The sequence below is a fragment of the Rhinoderma darwinii genome, chromosome 11 (genome assembly GCF_050947455.1).
Source record: "Rhinoderma darwinii isolate aRhiDar2 chromosome 11, aRhiDar2.hap1, whole genome shotgun sequence".
NCBI lineage: Eukaryota > Metazoa > Chordata > Amphibia > Anura > Rhinodermatidae > Rhinoderma > Rhinoderma darwinii.
This window is the reverse complement of record NC_134697.1, coordinates 83,591,363-83,611,309: the sequence shown is the minus strand read 5'-3', so window position 1 is coordinate 83,611,309 and position 19,947 is coordinate 83,591,363. Positions and strand designations below refer to the sequence as shown.

Sequence of the window (19,947 nt, the reverse complement as noted above, 5' to 3'; positions counted from 1 at the left end):
ACCAGGTGCGTTTTACCAAGAGGAGACAGGCCCCAGATGGTACAAGGCAAATTATTAATCTCATGGCCAGTCTGGCGCCTTCTCTCTTCCTTACCCTGGACACATGGAAGGCGTTCGACAGGATACATTGGGGGTTTTCCACTTTGGGTAAGTTTGGGTTTGCAGGAAACATTTTACGGGCTATACAAGCTCTTTGTACATCTTCAGCTAGAGTACTCACGAATGACACTCTCTCAACCCCCTTTCAAATTACCAATGAGACTCGTCAGGGATGTCTGCTCTCACCCCTTTTGTTTACATTGGTAATTTAACCCGTAGCAGAATCTATAAGATCAAACCTTTACCCCTTCCCGCCGCAGCCCTTTTTCAGATTTTCTTTTTTCCTCCCCATCTTCCAAAAGCCATAACGTCTTTATTTTTCCGTCGATATGGTTGAGGGCTTGATTTTTGTGGGACGAGTTGTAGTTTTTCGTAGCACTATTTATTTTGCCATATAATGTACTAGGAAACGGGAAAAAAATTATTTGTGGGCTAGAAAATGAAAAAAACAGCTATTCCGCCATGGCTTTTTGCGTGCCGTTTTTACGGAATTCACTGTACAATTAAAACAACATGTTAACTTTATTCTGTGGGTCAATACGATTACGGCGATACCAAATATATATATAGTTTTTTCTATATTTTACAAGTAAAAACCTAAACTCCCAGACTCCCTAAACTTTAATCTTATGCCTATCCTGTCAATCCTTCAAGATGAAGACATGTTAAGCATCTTTCCCTACTACTGTAATTCATTTACCGGAATTTGTAATCACTACTCTGATCCTAATAAAGGAGATCTAAATCACACCAGAAAAATATGATCTCCTGAATGGGGACATGGAGATTATCAAGCGGGCTTTCTGAACTGGGAAAGAGATCTTCGTAAAACTTACACCCCGGACCAGAGCACTTCGATGGACCAAGTCCTCCCTATGTTCAAACCTCCGGGTAGTATTCCACAAAGTATTAATGCGCTGGTACTACACACCTTCTAAATTGGCCAGAATATAGCCCCATTCGTCTGACCTCTGCTGGCGTCTTTGTGGTCAAATAGGTACCATATACCATATTTTCTGGGGTTGCCCCTTATTAAACACTTTCTGGCACAAGATCTTCTGCCTTATTACAAATATTACAGGGTTCTCAATATCTAAAAAAAATCCTGCCCTGGCACGGCTGTCGTCGGGTGTGGAGGAGATACACGTAGAATGTAGACTTTTGCCGAAAGCTTGGAAATCCTCTGCGTCCCCTACTTGTAATGAGATGATAAACATGGTGTCAGCTCATTACATATATGAACGACTTTTTTACCTGAGACAGAACAGATATTCCTCATTTGTTGCTTTTTGGGAACCCTGGACCCAACACTTTAGCGAATGATGTATATGAGATTTATAACCATGGACCTCTTTTCCTCTCTCTCCTAGTCCTTTCCCCCTCCTGATTCCTTCCTTCCTGGATTATTTGTTTTATTTCTTTTGTTGGTCAGTGATTTGTGTTCATTGCTGTCCTCCTGTATTAATGTATGCTATACATTTCTAATATCTTGTTTCTATGTTATCTTATGTCTTTTTTGAAAAATTGAAATAAAAATCTAAAGATTAAAAAAATACAGGATGATGGATTAGTATAATTAGTTCTGGTGGTGTTGCAGGTTTATTGCGCATGCCCCAGGAGTAGGGATGCGCGATGCATCGAAACTTCAATACTGTTTCGATACCGTGCCCCATCAAACGGTTCGATACCTTTATTTCATGTATTTCGATACTAAGCTGTGCGGCCGCACAGCTTAGTATCGAAATACATGAGTGTATGAGAGCGGGGCTGTGTAATGTGTGATACAGACATTGCCCCGATCCTGAGTCCTGACAAGTGTGCGGTGTCAGCATGAGGTGATGCGACCAGCGCTGCACTAATGAGCGGCGGCACTGAAGACTGAACAAGGCGGGCGCACTGCAAAACACCCCCATGTTCTGTCTTCAGTGCCTGCCACTCATTAGTGCAGCGCCGGCCGCATTTCCTCATGCTGACCGTGCGCACACTTATGGTCAGGAGCGGGGCAATGACTGTATTACACAGCCGCAGCCCAGCTCTAATAGTGGAGATGAGAGAAACCTCACATCGCCACCGTTATTCCCTTGAACGCTGCGATCAAAGCTGACCGCAGCATTCAAGGGGAAAATGAGAAGGGGGATGCCCCTTGGATCGCGTCACAGAATCCCTGTGACGCAATTGAGGGACATACCATATATGGGCAGACAGCCAGGGTCCATTGAATGACCCCGAGGCCGTCTTACCAGTTTTCATGTTAGGGCCTACTGAGGTCTGTCCTAACAACTGCCTGTGTACTATCAGTATATAGATATATGCCAGTACATTAAAGTTTAAAAATAAAGTAAAAACAAAGTAGTTAAATTAAAAAAAAATACACATACATTTTTTACAATAAACATAAGTCTCAATACATAAAATATACACATTCAGTATTGACGCGGCCGTAATAACCTGCACAACAAATTTTTTGTATAATTTATGATGTGTGCGCTGTAAAAAAAGACCAAACAACTTTCAGTTGTTAACATGAGGCGCGAGGTGTGATGAATTTTGAACCTCCATGTGCCTCACATTAATAGTAATTAACCCCATCATGTACCTCACACATTAACCCAATGTTGTCAATTATGACTGAGAAACATGATGGGGTTAATTACTATTAATGTTGGGGACATTCAAAATTCATCACACCTCGCGCCTCATATCAGAAAATGGAAGAACTTCAGCTTCGTTTAACGGCGTGGCTGTTGAAGCCGTGGTTTTGAGATTCCGTAGTTTTTCCTGAACTGGACATTCAGATAATTTTGAAGGCCAGGAAATTTCAGTCTGCGAAGGTGCACCATCAGACGCGGAAGGCGTATTTTTGTTGGTGTGGGCAACGTAATTTACATCCTTTTGAGGCGTTGAAGGACATATCAATCATTTTCTATCCTGGAGGGTTGCCTGCAAGGGTAAAAAAAAACAAAAAAGCTCCTCCCCTGCCGTGGTATAACCCCCCAACCTCCCCACTCTAAATAGCTCCCCAGTAACCATCCCAACAAGCTCCTTTATTCTAACATTGTCCAGACCCCCAACCACACCAATGGTTTTAATAAATATAAAAAATAAATATGCCCCATGTCTACACCCCATCTTCTTGGTTTGGAACAGCCGTATCCCCAACATTATACACCAACCATGGACAGATTTCTAGTAAATTAGGGGAGTTAAACCAGTGTTCCAGTTGCAACAAGACCAAGACCTCAAAGCTCTTTACAAAAAGTCTATAAAGAAAAGGAAAAGAGGGAAAGGAGAAATAGAGCAAATGCTTATGTAAATAGCGCCCCTAGCCCCCCAAGAAAAGGGTGAGGGGGAAAAAGAGCAGATATTGCAAATACGAATGGTTATGCTTTGCAGATCGCCTGTGTAAAACTTGTATCTGACCACTATATGGTCACTGTATGGCTATAGAGTTGGTTATAATAGTTTTTGTATAGTGCTCGTGTACTCCTGTCCCTGACTGTGTAATTATGTGTCTCCGTGTTCCAGTGGTGTCGTCGGCACCGGCAGTTGAGCGTCATCGGGACGCAGATGCAATTGAATACTATGGCTGACATCTCCCTGCTTCACTATTCACTAGGCTACGTTCAGCCTGCAGCCTAAGGCCTCATGCACACGAACGTAAAAACGCCCGTAATTACGGGCCCATAGACTTCATATTGGACATGGGTACCTTCCCGTTTGCTTACGGGAAGGTGCCCGTGCCGTTGAAAAATATAGAACAGGTCGTCAGGGGATAGTCACTGTCCAGGGTGCTGAAAGAGTTAACTGATCGGCAGAAACCCTTTCAGCATCCAGGACCGTGACTACCGCTGGAATAGTATTAAAAGTTAACTTACCCAGAACTCCCTGCTTCTTCCTCCAGTCCGGCCTCCTGGGATGACGTTTCAGCCCATGTGACCGCTGCAGCCAATCACAGGCCGCAGCGGTCACATGGACTGCCGTGTCATCCAGGGAGGTCGGACTGGATGTCAAAAGAGGGACGCGTCACCAAGACAACGGCCAGGGTACGCATGAACTTCTTTTACTTTCAATCGCTGCAGAAACTCTGCCTAAAAGTGCTGCCCCTTCTCTCTATTCAGAACGGATAGAGAGAAGGGGCTGCCGATTAGTGCAGAGAAAACGGATCCGTAAATACGGGTGAAATACTGGTAACACCGGACCCATATTTACGGGCACGGGTCCGTAAATACTGGTCGAATACGTGTGACAAAGGACCCATATTTACGCCAGTATTTACGGACAGGAAAAAATACGTTCGTGTGCATGGGGCCTTAGAGATGTTGTGGAAGGATCCCTGCGCAGGCCAGAACGATGATGTCACTGCATTGCGTCGGCCTACGCAAGGGGTCTCATAGGCCTAACGCAACAGATCCGTTCATTGTGGGAATAGGGCTAGGTGAGTACGTTTTATTAGTTATTTGGGGGAAACTCTAACTTTATGGGGGCGCTAACTACAGGGGACACTGTTGCACTCTCTACAGGGGGCATTGTCTGTGGCACTCTCTACAGGGGGCATTGTCTGTGTCACTCTCTACAGGAGGCACTGTGTGTGGTACTTTCTACAGGGGTGACTGTGTGTGGCAGTCTCTATAGGTATCTTTGATTAGGGCCCCCAGACATAACTTTTATTTTGGGCCCCAGAAATGCGAAATTTGCCCCCGGATGGCCACAACAGCTTCCTGTTATCGTATAGTAACAAAAGACCAAGTCTCCACCTTCTGCCACACGTCACCTGCATGGACACCAGATGACAAAATTAAATCAGACCCCGACTAGACCCCCTAAATTTATACAGACCCCAGACCAGACCCCTAACAAAAAATAGGCCCCAGACAGACCCCTAAATCAAAACAGACCCCAGACCAGACTCCTAAATTAATACGGACCCCGGACCAGACATGCCAAATTAATTCAGGCCGACAACCAAACCACTGAGTTAATTTACACCCAAGACCGGGCCCCCCCCCAAAAAAAAATGATTCAAAGCCCAGCTATACCACTCCCAGGTCAGGACCTTGGATAGCAGGGCCTCAGCGATAGTTTGGAGAAGAGAACGAGTCTGCAATATAATGGGGCCCGTTCCTTTCTCTGAAGTAAATACCGCTGGGAACATTTTTGATGGCGGCAGCCAGGTCCCTTTTTATTTTTTTTTAATTTTCATGGCCAGGCCCTATACGCAGTACTTCCCTGACGGCGGCCCTGAACATATATCTTGGGACTTATGCCCCTGATTCTTTTAAGACCATAGCAACGCCCCTGCCGTGTTCCCCTTTATGTTCCTTCCCGTGTTGACGGCGTGGCTTACATATTTAGGCCGGGATCACACACCGTTTTGATGCCGTTTTTGGCTCGGTTATTTGAGCTAAAGCCAGAAGTTGATCTGAAAGGAAGGAAAGGTATAAAGAAAAGACTGACACATCTTTTTTTTTCTTTAGTGTCCACTCCTGTGTCTGGCTTAAATAACTGCATCAAAACTGTGTCTGAACCTGGCCCTAGGCCCCGTAGATTGTAGATCTTGTCCGTAATTACGGACCCATTCATTTCTATGGACGACTCACACCTTCCCGTATATATTTATGGGAAGGTGTCCGTGCCATAGAAACCTTCTGTAAAAAAAAGGAATTGTTTTATTTTACGGACCGTGCTCCCATACTTTATAATGGGAGCACAGTCTGCAAATGTGGACGGCCATGCCCGTATTCACGGACCATGATTACGGGCACGGTCGTGTGCATATGGGGCCCTAGGGAGTGGCAAAAGCATGATTTTTTTTTTTAGCCAAGGCTATGGGTATGTTTTTTTTCTGCAGTGGACATTCCGGCCCAAAAACTCCACCACAATTTGGTTACGAAGCGTATCCGCCATGTGTGAACAAACCCCACGAGAGATTTGTAGGAGTAAATTAGAGCAGCGCTGCCTGGCATAATCGTGTAAAGACCAGGGAAAATGTTCAGTATTAGGCGGTCTAATTTCTAATTTTTTTTTTTTTTTGTGTAACCCAGATTTGCAAAAATTTGTATCCACTTTGCAAACGCTGTGGAATTTCTAACCAAATTTTTTGCATGGAAATTCATCAGCGTTTTCACAAGAGAATTTGACGCTGCAGATTGAGACTCCGCACCACCGTTCAATTTCCGCACTTCTTTTGTGCGTATTTTTTACGCAGGGGCGGATAAGATTTGTTCAAATCTCATCCACGTTACTGTTTCTGTAAGGGCTTGTTCACATGTAACGAAAGTGCTGCGTATTTTTCGTTCGGAATTGAGGATGAAAAATACGCAGCGTAATACAGTACGTTTGGCACGTTTTTTGATGCGGAAACCGCGGCCGAAATCAATGGGAGGCGGGTTTTCTTTTCTTTCCTGCGAGTGGAAAAAAACACTTACGGGAAAAAGAGACATGCCCTTTCTTCGGGCGTTTCCGTCTCTGACCTCCCATTGATAGAAAGCGTTTTTTGCCCGCGGCACTCAATGGCTGTGGCTGAAAAACACGGCAAATGGCGTGCAGGCGGGTCAAAATCAGCTTCCAAATTCCAGACGGAATTTTGAGCCAGATTTTTCTGCCAACAAAAAAACTGTGTGAACAGGGCCTAAGGGTATGCTCACACAGCAGCATTTTTTAGGAGGATTCCGCCTCCCATTCGTTGAACGCTTCTGCCCGAACTTTGGGAGGATTCCGCCCTGAACCTCCCATTGAAGTGAATGGGAGGAATCTTCCTGCTTACGGCAAGAATAATTCCGCGGCGGTGCCTGCCAGGCAAATCCGCCATGTGAACGGACCCTTATACGCTGCTGAATTTCTGCACAGAAAATCCTGTCAGAAAATCTGCAGTGTGTGAACGTAGCCAGGCATTGTTTTTTGTGTGGGGAGGGTAGATTGTGCGAGCCCTGGCTAGGTTTCACATCTTGTTTGCAATCATTTTGGCCGCAACGTGTGAACTCAGCCCTACGTTGCAGATTAAGGTACATCAAAAATAAATTGAATACGGCACCAGGGAATACGCATCGGGTGGTCGTGTATCTTTGCATTGTGCTGAGCACGGGGTGGGGTGGCCGCAGGACCCTTCCTCTCCCTCCTTCCCTCGCTGTTCCCGCCCTCTTTTGTCTCGCTGTCTTTGTATGATGTCGGGCATCTGAGGGTAGAGATTCCGCTCTCGCACGGATCCACTGAGCGCCTGCTGCTGCCTCGTCCTCGGGCCGTCCACCCTCCTCGGCGCCGGTGGAGCTGCCGGCATTTCTTCCTCTGTGTGCGGCGCGCGGTCACACCCGAATATTCACACGCCCTAAAAATCCAGGCACGTTTTTCACAGAGGTTGTCAATAAGGGGCGTCATGGCTGAGACCCCCTGATACACGGACTTCTCTGCTGCCAGGTGACCGCTCTGATAAGAACATGGATGTTGTCCCCCTGGTCCTGGGCATCCTGAGCTTGGCACAAGGTACTGGGGCAATGTCTTCTGTCTGTGGCTCCGTGAAGCGTCATGTGTACAGTGGACATACCGGAATGACAGGATATGCGGCTTCTAAGCAGCTGCTGCTGGGAATTCACAGGTTACATGTAATCTATCCGGTCTCTCTAGGCTGTCTGTCTCTCTAGGCTGTCTGTCTATTCTATCTAGGATGTCTGTCTATTTTTTCTAATCTAGGCTGTAAACAAATCTACCGGTCCTGCCTATACCTATCCCGGCTCTACCCGGTCCTGCCTATACCTATCCCGGCTCTACCCGGTCCTGCCTATACCTATCCCGGCTCTACCCGGTCCTGCCTATACCTATCCCGGCTCTACCCGGTCCTGCCTATACCTATCCCGGCTCTACCCGGTCCTGCCTATACCTATCTCGGCTCTACCCGGTCCTGCCTATACCTATCCCGGCTCTACCCGGTCCTGCCTATACCTATCCCGGCTCTACCCGGTCCTGCCTATACCTATCCCGGCTCTACCCGGTCCTGCCTATACCTATCCCTCTACCCGGTCCTGCCTATGCCTATCCCTCTACCCTGTCCTGCCTATGCCTATCCCTCTACCCGGTCCTGCCTATGCCTATCCCTCTACCCGGCCCTTCCTATACCTATCCCTCTACCCGGCCCTGCCTATACCTATCCCTCTACCCGGCCCTGCCTATACCTATACCTCTAACCTGCCCTGCCTATACCTATCCCTCTAACCTGTCCTGTCTATACCTATCCCTCTAACCTGTCCTGTCTATACCTATCTACCTGACCTGTCTATACCTGCCCTGCCTATACCTATACGTCTAACCTGCCCTGCCTATACCTATACGTCTAACCTGCCCTGCCTATACCTATCCCTCTAACCTGTCCTGTCTATACCTATCTACCTGACCTGTCTATACCTGCCCTGCCTATACCTATACGTCTAACCTGCCCTGCCTATACCTATACCTCTAACCTGTCCTGTCTATACCTATCTACCTGACCTGTCTATACCTGTCCTGCCTATACCTATACCTCTAACCTGCCCTGCCTATACCTATACCTCTAACCTGTCCTGTCTATACCTATCTACCTGACCTGTCTATACCTGGCCTGCCTATACCTATACGTCTAACCTGCCCTACCTATACCTATCCCTCTAACCTGTCCTGTCTATACCTATCTACCTGACCTGTCTATACCTGTCCTGCCTATACCTATCCATCTACCCTGTCTACTGGTCCATATATAGGTTTTTCCAAGGCTGAAGCTTTACGGCAGCATATGTCTGTCAGGGGCCTGTAGCAGTGAGTCACATCTTATTCTGGCTCATAGAGGAGGGTCTCGAGTAGAGGACCCCCCTCTATGATGTCCATATTCTCCTAATAAGCCACATGGACAGGGCTGGTCTTCATTAAACAACCCCTTTAAAGAAGCGCTCAGGAAATCTTTCGACCTGCTCCCTTCTGTTTTGATCCACAATTACGGCCTTGGATTTGCAGATCAAGGTACAGATCCATTCTTTTCTATTGCCCACGGACACCTTCCAGTCTGTTTACGGGAAGGTGTCCGAGCCATAGAAATTATCCGCAAAAAATAGGGTATGTCCTATTATTTATTTTACTCTATAATGGGAGCACGGCCCACAAATGCTATGGCCGTGTGCAGGGGGCCTAATACTGTTATGTTATTGTTAATTTTTCGCTCTGGCCATTGTTGGGTCACGTGACTCGAACTCGGACTCTGAATATGTGTGAACTGACAGTCGATCTTTCTATGCGAGCCTCAATCCTTGCAAGGGGTTTTTCCCAAAATCCTAAATTCTCATCTATCCACTTGGACCCCCACCAATCGTGAGAATGGGGGTCCCGAACCCTCCGATCTTCCTCACTGCACCTCTCAAAGTGAGAAGGAGCTTGAACGGCGCGGCGGTCGATCATGGGCCCGCTGCTTTATTCAATATCTATGAGAATGATGGAAACTGTACTCGACTGTTTCCATCATTCCCATAAACTTTGAATGGAGCAACATCGTGCTTTCTCGACCATTCAATGTCCTCCTCCCTGCTCGACCGCCGCTCCATTCATTGTCCTCCTCGCTGCTCGACCGCCGCTCCATTCATTGTCCTCCTCGCTGCTCGACCGCCGCTCCATTCATTGTCCTCCTCGCTGCTCGACCGCCGCTCCATTCATTGTCCTCCTCGCTGCTCGACCGCCGCTCCATTCATTGTCCTCCTCGCTGCTCGACCGCCGCTCCATTCATTGTCCTCCTCGCTGCTCGACCGCCGCTCCATTCATTGTCCTCCTCGCTGCTCGACCGCCGCTCCATTCATTGTCCTCCTCGCTGCTCGACCGCCGCTCCATTCATTGTCCTCCTCGCTGCTCGACCGCCGCTCCATTCATTGTCCTCCTCGCTGCTCGACCGCCGCTCCATTCATTGTCCTCCTCGCTGCTCGACCGCCGCTCCATTCATTGTCCTCCTCGCTGCTCGACCGCCGCTCCATTCATTGTCCTCCTCGCTGCTCGACCGCCGCTCCATTCATTGTCCTCCTCGCTGCTCGACCGCCGCTCCATTCATTGTCCTCCTCGCTGCTCGACCGCCGCTCCATTCATTGTCCTCCTCGCTGCTCGACCGCCGCTCCATTCATTGTCCTGCTCGTCCGCCGCTCCATTCATTGTCCTCCTCGCTGCTCGACCGCCGCTCCATTCATTGTCCTGCTCGTCTGCCGCTCCATTCATTGTCCTGCTCGTCCGCCGCTCCATTCATTGTCCTCCTCGCTGCTCGTCCGCCGCTCCATTCATTGTCCTGCTCGTCTGCCGCTCCATTCATTGTCCTGCTCGTCCGCCGCTCCATTCATTGTCCTCCTCGCTGCTCGACCGCCGCTCCATTCATTGTCCTGCTCGTCCGCCGCTCCATTCATTGTCCTCCTCGCCGCTCGACCGCCGCTCCATTCATTGTTTTACTTTTATATATAATGTCACCAAAACTTAGAAGCCCTTTCAAGAATTATTTTCATTAAAAAAAATGAGTCCTGCTCATCACAGACACTAATGGTATATCACAAGTGAATGGAGCTGGTGATCAGGAGCGCCGTTGTGCAGGGAAAAAACGTTATATACGGCCCGACGTGGGGCATGTAAACGAGCGCGGATCAACAAGACCGCTCGTTGATCGGGGCAAGTTTGCTCCTTTCACGTAGGTTTTACAGAGCGAGGGAGCTCCCTCTGTAAGCCCATTGGTGCCCCGCCATGCGATCGTGAGGTGCCGATGGGTTGCCATGGCAGCCGGGCGCATAAACAAATCCCCCCCCCCCCCCAAGTCTTCCATGGATTTGAATCTATTGGGACCTGCCAGAGGCACAGCCTAATAGGCTGTCTGTCACATTTCTGACAGGCATAATACACTGCACAACTAGTGTATTATCTAAACGTGAGACTAATAAAAAATTTTTTTTTAAAAATGTTCCAAAAAACCCAAAAAAAAACATGACCCTTTTTTCCCTTTTATAAAACGCTTTATTTTGGTAAAAATATAAAACAATACAAAATTGTTATGGCTTTGTACATAATGATCCGTACTATATAGACTATCATGTTATTTATTCCATTGCTAGAATTGCTGTTTTTTTCTGCGTTGACGTCGATGTTCTGTCTCTTGGAATGTGGACACAAAAACAAATGATTTTATTTTATTGTACTAAAGTAGTAAAAATTCATAAAGTTACGGTTTCATTTTATTTATACTGCACAGTGAACACTGTAAAAGCAAATCCCAAGTACAATGGAAGGATTGCTGTTTTATTTCCTCCCCCTCCAAAAAAAAAAATCAAAACATTATATGTACCCCAAAATGCTGCTATTTAAAAATAAAACTAGTCCTGCAAAAACCAATAAGCCCTCATACAGCTATGTCAGCAAAAAAAGTTATGGCTTTCGGAATGCGGAGACGAAAAAAATCACTCCGTCCTTAAAGCCAAAACAAGGCAGCGTCTTTAAGGGATCAAAAGGCATATAATCTGGCATGAAATCTCCATAAAGTGATGGGTTCTGCAAGCTGAAGGGCATAGTCCCATGTGGTGGCGGCCAAAACTGCATTCGATGACCTATGGCCGCATGACTGTAAGACCCGGCAAAATCGTGCGGTCCTTGTTTACTGCAAGTGCAATGGACTTCAGCTGCCGATCCTGCAGCCAAATTTGTTTGAAAAACCGCACCACGTGGTGGTGCAATTTTTCAGGTGTAATTTCCACTGCGTAAAGCAGCACTAGAAAAAAAAACTTTCATACTTACCCCGGCTGTAACCATGGTGACGAGTCCCACTGAAGACCGGCCACCATGGATGACGTTTCATCCCATGTGACCCCCTGCAGCCTGTGATTGGCTGCAGCAGTCACATGAGAGACAACGTAATTCCTGGAGCCCGGGCTGGATGCAGGAGCACAGGGTTTTGGGTACGTTTTGAGATTTGACTTTTTTCATCCGCAATGCTTGAATATTTGCGTGCTTTACATCACCAAAGGGGAAAACCTGCAACAGAAAAGCAACGAAAACACAGCGCAGGTGCGGACCCTGAATACGGGCACGGTCGTGTGTATGGGACCTAAGCTCTATATGTCGTCATAAACTGGTGTTTGTACGCACGGCAAGGCTCTAAAGGGAAGGAGCGCAACGTGGTTTTTGGAGTGCAGATTTTACAGGATTGTTTTTTTGGGCACTGTGTTGCATTGTGCTAAGGTACCAATACAGTGGAAACCCCCGAGAAGTGACCCCATTTTGAAAACGACTCACTCGAGGAATTCATCTATAGGTGTAGTGAGTAGTTCAACCCTGCAGGTGTTTTGTAAAAAATAGAGCACAATGAATGTTGAAGAGAGAGAATTGCAATTTTTCAATAAATATGCCATTCCAGTGTCCAATATGTTGTGCTGCTGTGAAAAAACCGCTCTGTAATTATTATGCTGTGTTTTTTGTCATTTTAAAAACTCCCTACATGTTGCCCTAATCTTTTGCCTGGACATACAACGGGTTTAGCAGTGAAGGAGTATCATGTGCATTTGAGGCCTAATTGGGTAATTTACACAGAATTGGTCCACAATTGTAATAGTTCTGCGTTGAAATACTAAAAGTAACCCCAAAGAAGACCCCATTTTAAAAACTGCACCCCTTAAAAAATTCCTCTAGCGGTGTAGTGAGCAATTTGACCTCACAGGTGCCTTCCAGAAATCAGTTCTCAATGGATGTTGCAGATTAAAAATTGACATTTTTCCACATATATGCCGTTTTAACGCCCAATATGTTGTGCCCTGCTTGAGCCACTGGAGACACACGCCCCATAACTTGTTAGGCGGGTCCTCTAGAATACAGTAATACCCCATATGTGCTTATAAAGTTCTGTTTGGGCACACTGCCAGGCTCAGATGGATCGCCATTTGGCTTTTGAAACATGGATTTTGCTTGGTAGTAATATTGTATGGGGTTTTACTGGTATTTTAGTTTATTATCTGGGGGCATACGGAAGCTTTGCGAGTACATCAGACCAGGCTAGGATTTTTGGGGCAGGTGTCACACTGATAAACTCTGCCCCTTTTTTGTGTCCTTCCGTTGTTTGCAGTGTGGGCAATGTCCATCAGAGATGAAGTTTTGGGAAGATATGCTTGTGCCCTCTTCTTCCTTCTTCCCAAATATTAGGGCCTTTGATAATTACCTCTTACGACTGAAGGAATCCCATCTGGCCTGCACATTGTGATAGCATGTGATCATTATACAATGCCATCTGTACCATGTGCACTGCCAGCTTTTTATACCGTGGGACATATCCATATCGTAAATTTCAAGATATTGTACAAAATATCCACTCTCCGGTATTGCCTAATCTTTGACTTCTTCACTTGCCTCATATTCAGTCCAAGTCCTAAAATGTCCTCATCTCGGCTGCATCCACAAGGTGCAGTTGTGGGGGGTCTAACAAATGATGACGTGGTGTTTTTGGGGAAAAACTACTGGGCCTACAAATTAGGCCCCATGCACACGACCGTATTTTTCATCAGTTATTACGGACCCATTAATTTCTATTGGCCACGGACACCTCTCAGCATTTTTACTGATGGGGGTTCGTGCTGAAAAAATTATAGAACCTGTCCTATTCTTGTCCGTAATGACAGCACGGACTCTTCCATAGAAGTCTATGGGCGCTTCCGTAAATACGGATGTGCATCCGTATACCGTCCGTATTTATGGAAGCGTTGCTATACAACATGCTGATGACCTCATTTGCATCCTCCCGATTTTTTTCACAGACCCGTATATCTGATGCAATACGGATCGTATTTATGGACACCCTTGCGTATATACTGATGAAATACGGAAGACTACTGATCAGTATTTACTGACGGTATTTCGGGATTTATGAAAATACTGTCGTGTGCATGGGGCCTTAGGCCAAATGCACACGACCGTGCCCATAATTACGACGCGTAATTATGGGCATGGCCGGCCGCGTGCTCCCATTATAAAGTATAGTAGCACGGCCCATAAAATAAAAAAATAGGACATGTTCTATATTTTTCAACAGCACGGGCACCTTCCCGTAAGCAAATGGGAAGGTACCCGTGGCCAATAGAAGTCTATGGGCCCGTAATTACGGGCGTTTTCACGTTCGTGTGCATGGGGCCTTAGGCCCCATGCACACGACCGTGCCCGCAATCGCGGCCCGCGTTTGCGTGCACGACCGGCCACTGACTGACAGCCGCATTTTCGGGCCGTGCTCCCATACAAAGTATGGGAGCACGGCCCGCAAAATGTGAAAGAACGGACATGTTCCATAATTCCCGGAACATTTCCACGGCACTGACACCCTTCCGTAGTGCTACGGAAAGGTGTCAGTGTTCAATGAAGGTGAATGGCTCCGTTTTTGCGGACCGCAACTGCGGTCCGCAAAAACGGAGGTTTTTTGCTGTCGTGTGCATGGGGCCTTAGTCATGGGCGTCATTTTGTTTCTATAGTCATAACTATTTTTCCATTGATGGAGATGTTCGAGGGTTTGTTTTTGCGTGATGAGGTGTAGTTTTTATTGGTCATTTTTTGGACTACATGCGATTTTTAAATCACTTTTTTTTTGTTAAATTTTTTGGGGAGGCAAGGAGACCAAAAAACAGCATTGCTGGCACTTTTTTGTTTTCTTTTTTTTTTTTCATCAATTTTTTTATGTAATTTTCAAATAAACAACATATGTTACATAAAGTGCTTCATATACAAGTATACATCAATGCTTCAAAGTAGTCCATCTTGCACGCATAACTTTTAACAGAGAACCAGAAACAAGGGGAGGTTCAGGGGGGAAGGTTAGGAGGGGAGGGAAATTGCTGAAATCTGTGTTATCTCCGTCTCCACTTTATGATATATTATCCAGGGATTCCAAAAGGCGATATAAGAAGCATATCTCTGTTGTCTTAGATAAAAAATGCGTTCATATACACAATGCGTTGACACCCTAGCTACTACCTCCTCTTGTGTGGGTGATATTGGAGACTTCCAGGCCTTCGCTATCAGTAACTTCGCTGTGAGCAAAACATTGCACACTAAGCGTCGGTAAATCGGCGGGAACTTCTTTTTTGTTTTCTTTTGACGGAGCGGTCAGGGCTTGTTTTTTTTGTTTTTTTTTGCATGACGGACGATCTTTAGTTTCTATTCGTATTATTTTAAGTTACTTATTATTCAATTATTTTTTTTAGGCAAGGTGACCAAAAAATGCAATTCCTCCAGTGTTTTTTTTAAAATTCTATTTACATGTGATCTAGGGAAAGGGGAATTCTTAAAAAAAAAATGTGTATCTACTATTTAGCCCCCCTTGGGGGCTTGAACCTGCGATCATTAGATCGCTTATGCCATAGACTGCAGTATCACAGTATTGCAGTCTATGTCAAAATCAGTGCATTGCTATTGAGACCTGCCGCAGGCTGGGAGCGTTCACAAGGCTCCCAGCTGCTAGAGGAATAGACCGACTCCCGCAATCTCACCGCGCAGGAGCCAGCAACCGGCCCTGAAGTGAAAGGGGCAGTACAAACCCCAAAGATACCGGTGGTCACATCTGACCTCTTCATCTGAGGGGTTAAATGTTAAATGCTTGCGTTAAATTTTTCTGATCGCAAGCATTGCCGCTGGTTCCCTGCTGTGTAACACAGCAGAGACCCGACAGCTATGGCGCACGCTCCGAAGCCGGTGCCATATTTAAATACCCTTTCCCAACGTAAATCTACAGATCAGCGACGGGAAAGGGTTAATATGTTTATTAATGACCTTGTAGAGGGTTTACAGAGTATAATTTCAGTATTTGCAGATGATACTAAGCTCTGCAAAGTAATCAACACAGAAGAGGAGAATGTAATACTACAGAGGAGGATAATGTAATACTACAGAGGGATTTGGGGAAGCTGGAGGTCTCGGCAGAGATATGCCAAGAGAAAATTAATAAGGATAAATGTAAGGTTATGCACTTAGGCATGGGAAACAAATTGTATAATTATGCATTAGATAGTAAAACACTGAATAAAACTGGTACTGAAAAAGACCTGGGGATTTTGGCCTCCGTCGGGCTGGCATTGCCGATGCTCTGGCCGCGGACTCCGGCATTTGAAAGCTCTTGACATCACTGTCCATATATGGACAGTGACTTCAGGCGTTTCCCCAGGGCCAGTCCCTGGGTGATATATTCCATACTGTGGGATGCGTTTTGGTTTTCCGTCGGGGGATTCCCAACGTACGTCTCCGACAAAAGGCCGAAATGCGATGTGAAGGGGGCCTTAAATGTAAATGCCCTAGAGCTTTTCTTATTAATAAAAGTGTGTTGCAGCCACGATTGAGTTTCCTTGAGCAAATCCCTCTTTCCCGGTCACGTCCCATCGGGGTAGAGTTTAGAGCACCCATTCATATAAGATTGTTGGCCAAATGAGCTTATGTGTGTGCCCAGTTTTTGTCCAGTATAACAAAATACAATTATTTACAATGCTTCCAAAGTGATAGTTTTAGGCAAATTTGTATTTATAGAGTTTTGCCTAATTGTTGAATCAAAATATCACCACTTATACTTCTTGTTAAATTATGTATATATAACTTTAGATTTTTTTTTGTGTCTTTGCAGCTGCTAGCCATTCTCTGAATACACCAATACTACCAGTAACTCTAGAGGTAAAAGATGTTCCACAATACTTCCGTTTACAGAAAGCCGTATCTGGTGAGGATTCAAAATTGCCTCAAGGTTCTTTGGCACAGTCACACAGCGAAACTTTTTTTATTCCACGTCTGGGGGCCCGTGAGCCACATGTAAGAGCCTCTCTACAGCACATACAAAGCCAAGAGGTAAGTTACTTATACGATCAGTGTTCTAGGGAAAACGTGAAAATACAAGACCTGTCATAGGTTATAATACTTAAATATATGGCATTAGGCCTAACGACAGAACATTAGTAAGTAAAGGGAACACGTCGTCAGCATTTCACCTATTGAACTCTACTGCCCCCTCTGGCCGCTGCTGTTAAAAGTTCATTGCCGTTATCCCCTCGCCTAAACTCTTCCTCCGTCTGTAAATAACGGTCTGCAAACGTTTTGCGCCTTTTATGGTAATAATCCGTCAGTCTCCTTCATTCCTCTTCTTATGCCCGCCCACAGAAAACTGGCCCGTCTTGAATACCGAAATCTCGTCTGAGCGCGCATGCGCTCGTTCATGTATGGTCTGACACCATTCCCTGCTTCGTCCCGGCCTCAAATCGAGTTACTGCGCATGTGCCGCTATGATGTCCCATTGTCGATGTGCAAGCGCGAATATTCTTTTGTGCTGTGAGGAGACGAGAAGCTGTCAATCAAAAGTAGGGAGGCGGGGTTAACTCGGAAGGGCTTGAGGAATGAAGATATGACTCTTTTTCCACTGAAGATATGACTCTTTTTCCACTGAAGATATGACACTTTTTCCACTGAAGATATGACACTTTTTCCACTGAAGATATGACTCTTTTTCCACTGACGATATGACACTTTTTCCACTGAAGATATGACACTTTTTCCACTGAAGATATGACTCTTTTTCCACTGACGATATGACTCTTTTTCCACTGACGATATGACTCTTTTTCCACTGACGATATGACTCTTTTTCCACTGACGATATGACTCTTTTTCCACTGACGATATGACTCTTTTTCCACTGACGATATGACTCTTTTTCCACTGAAGATATGACTCTTTTTCCACTGAAGATATGACTCTTTTTCCACTGAAGATATGACTCTTTTTCCACTGAAGATATGACTCTTTTTCCACTGAAGATATGACTCTTTTTCCACTGAAGATATGACTCTTTTTCCACTGAAGATATGACTCTTTTTCCACTGAAGATATGACTCTTTTTCCACTGAAGATATGACTCTTTTTCCACTGAAGATATGACTCTTTTTCCACTGAAGATATGACTCTTTTTCCACTGAAGATATGACTCTTTTTCCACTGAAGATATGACTCTTTTTCCACTGAAGATATGACTCTTTTTCCACTGAAGATATGACTCTTTTATGCTCATTAGCATACAGCACAGGAACACAAAAAACTGAATACTAAGGCCCCATGCACACGAACTTGCTTTTGCGGCCGCAATTCCCCCTGAAAATCTACGGGAGAATTCATTCCTATGGGCCCATGCACACGACCGTGGTTTCCACGGTCTGTGCATGGCCCAGGAGCCCGGACCGCAGAAAGAACGGACATGTCTTATTATGGCCGTGTTCTGCGGTCCAGTCTCATAAGAAATAATGGACGCGGCCATGTGCACGGCCCGCGATTTGCGGGCAGCGCGCAGGTGACACTCCACTGCCGGCCGACCCGAAAATCACGGCCGTGCACATGGCTACGGTCGTGTGCATGAGGCCTAAAGGTACAGAGCTACTACGTAGAATCATGGTACAAAAAAACACGTACAAAAATTATGCAGAATGGAATCTCAACTACATAGAGAGGACACTGTTCTATATAAAGTGAGGGGCACACAAAGTATGCCAAGTGTTTGTCAAATTTAAATGGACATCTTCCAGACTTATACAGGTCATGGAGAAGAGATGGAACTCTACTGTCCGTCCATCTCATAGCTATAACCTGGGTCAGAAATAATTTTTTCGGGAGAAAAATTCTAGTATTGCAAATGTTCACCCAGAATATTTGTAAGAAAATTGTCCAAAATGCTCGGGCATTGCCAGAATACGATGCTCACACCTGTATCTATGGCGTAGCAGAAAGTCTTTTTGACTGAAATTCCCCTTTAAGTTCTAAGGATTTAGAAGGACCTGCCCGCGTGTCCGCTCTCCTGACGTGTCACTGGGCCTTTCCTCTGTTATCCCTTTTGGAATTGAATGAATACATTGACAACTGGGTGTTTTTCATGACCTATTGTACTTTATTAAAGTTTGCGTCATTAAAACGCCTCGTACGAAAAATCACTAAAAATTGTCCAGTCATTTTGGGACTGAGACACTCTGGTCATTTAGGGGTTAATATTGCATAGGTGTATTTACACACTTTGTCTAGGGGGCGAGAACACCCGGAGCTTGCAGCCATCTGGGGAGTGATTTTGGACGCGTGCGGCTGCCACTCTGTGTTCTTCCCCTTGTGGTGTGTTTTGGGTTTTTTCCTTGCAATTTGTGCAAATTGCTGCCAAAAAAAGGCGCCACAAAAAACCAGTCCCGTATACTTCAAATTACTATTTTAATCATTCACTAAATCAATAATTCGCACGTGATCGTAAACGGAACTGTAGCTCCCTCGGTCAGGCGGCTGCTGCCAAGCAAGAGAAGTCAAAAGAGGCATCGAAGGCCTCCTGCCCACTTCAGTCCTTTTCTTCAGGGTGCTATACGTTTTTTTAACTGATAGCACGCTGACTATTCATTTCAATGGGGCCATGCAGACTTCCGTTGTTTTAATGGAACCGTGCGGCCGTTCCGTTAAAAATAGGACAGGTCCTACTCCTGTCCGTTTGTGACGGAACAGTCTGCCTTTTCATTGATTTGGTCCGTGAAACAACAGACTGCACACGGAAGCCATCTGTATGTGGTCCGCGTTCCACAGATCTGTCGTTAAAGGCCGTACGACGGCCAACGGAAGTGTGTATGAGGCCGAAAGGAGCGTAGTCTTCCCTCTATACAATTCGCCAGCTTAGAACTTGCATGGAATATTATTATTTTTATTTTTTTTTACCGATTTAAAGTAATATGAAAATCGCTAGTTAGGTCACATTTCCGCGTGGTTTTTCGAGTAAATAACAGTTTCACCTGCAATGAAACATGTTGACATTAACATGTATTTGAAAATCTTGCCGATTTGCAGTAAAATGACATGCCAGAT

The 19,947-nt window shown here is 45.6% G+C and overlaps 1 protein-coding gene across 1 annotated transcript in view; it reads left to right on the top strand.

Annotated features, from left to right (window-relative positions):
- The first annotated feature begins 7,263 nt into the window (after nt 1-7,263).
- TMEM132A (transmembrane protein 132A) overlaps nt 7,264-19,947 on the top strand; it is a 43,778-nt gene continuing 31,094 nt past the window's right edge. The window contains exons 1-2 of the mRNA XM_075841866.1: nt 7,264-7,575; nt 16,706-16,923. Coding sequence (XP_075697981.1) covers nt 7,530-7,575; nt 16,706-16,923 — 264 coding nt within the window. The 5' untranslated portion in view covers nt 7,264-7,529. The remainder of the gene's footprint in view (nt 7,576-16,705; nt 16,924-19,947) is intronic.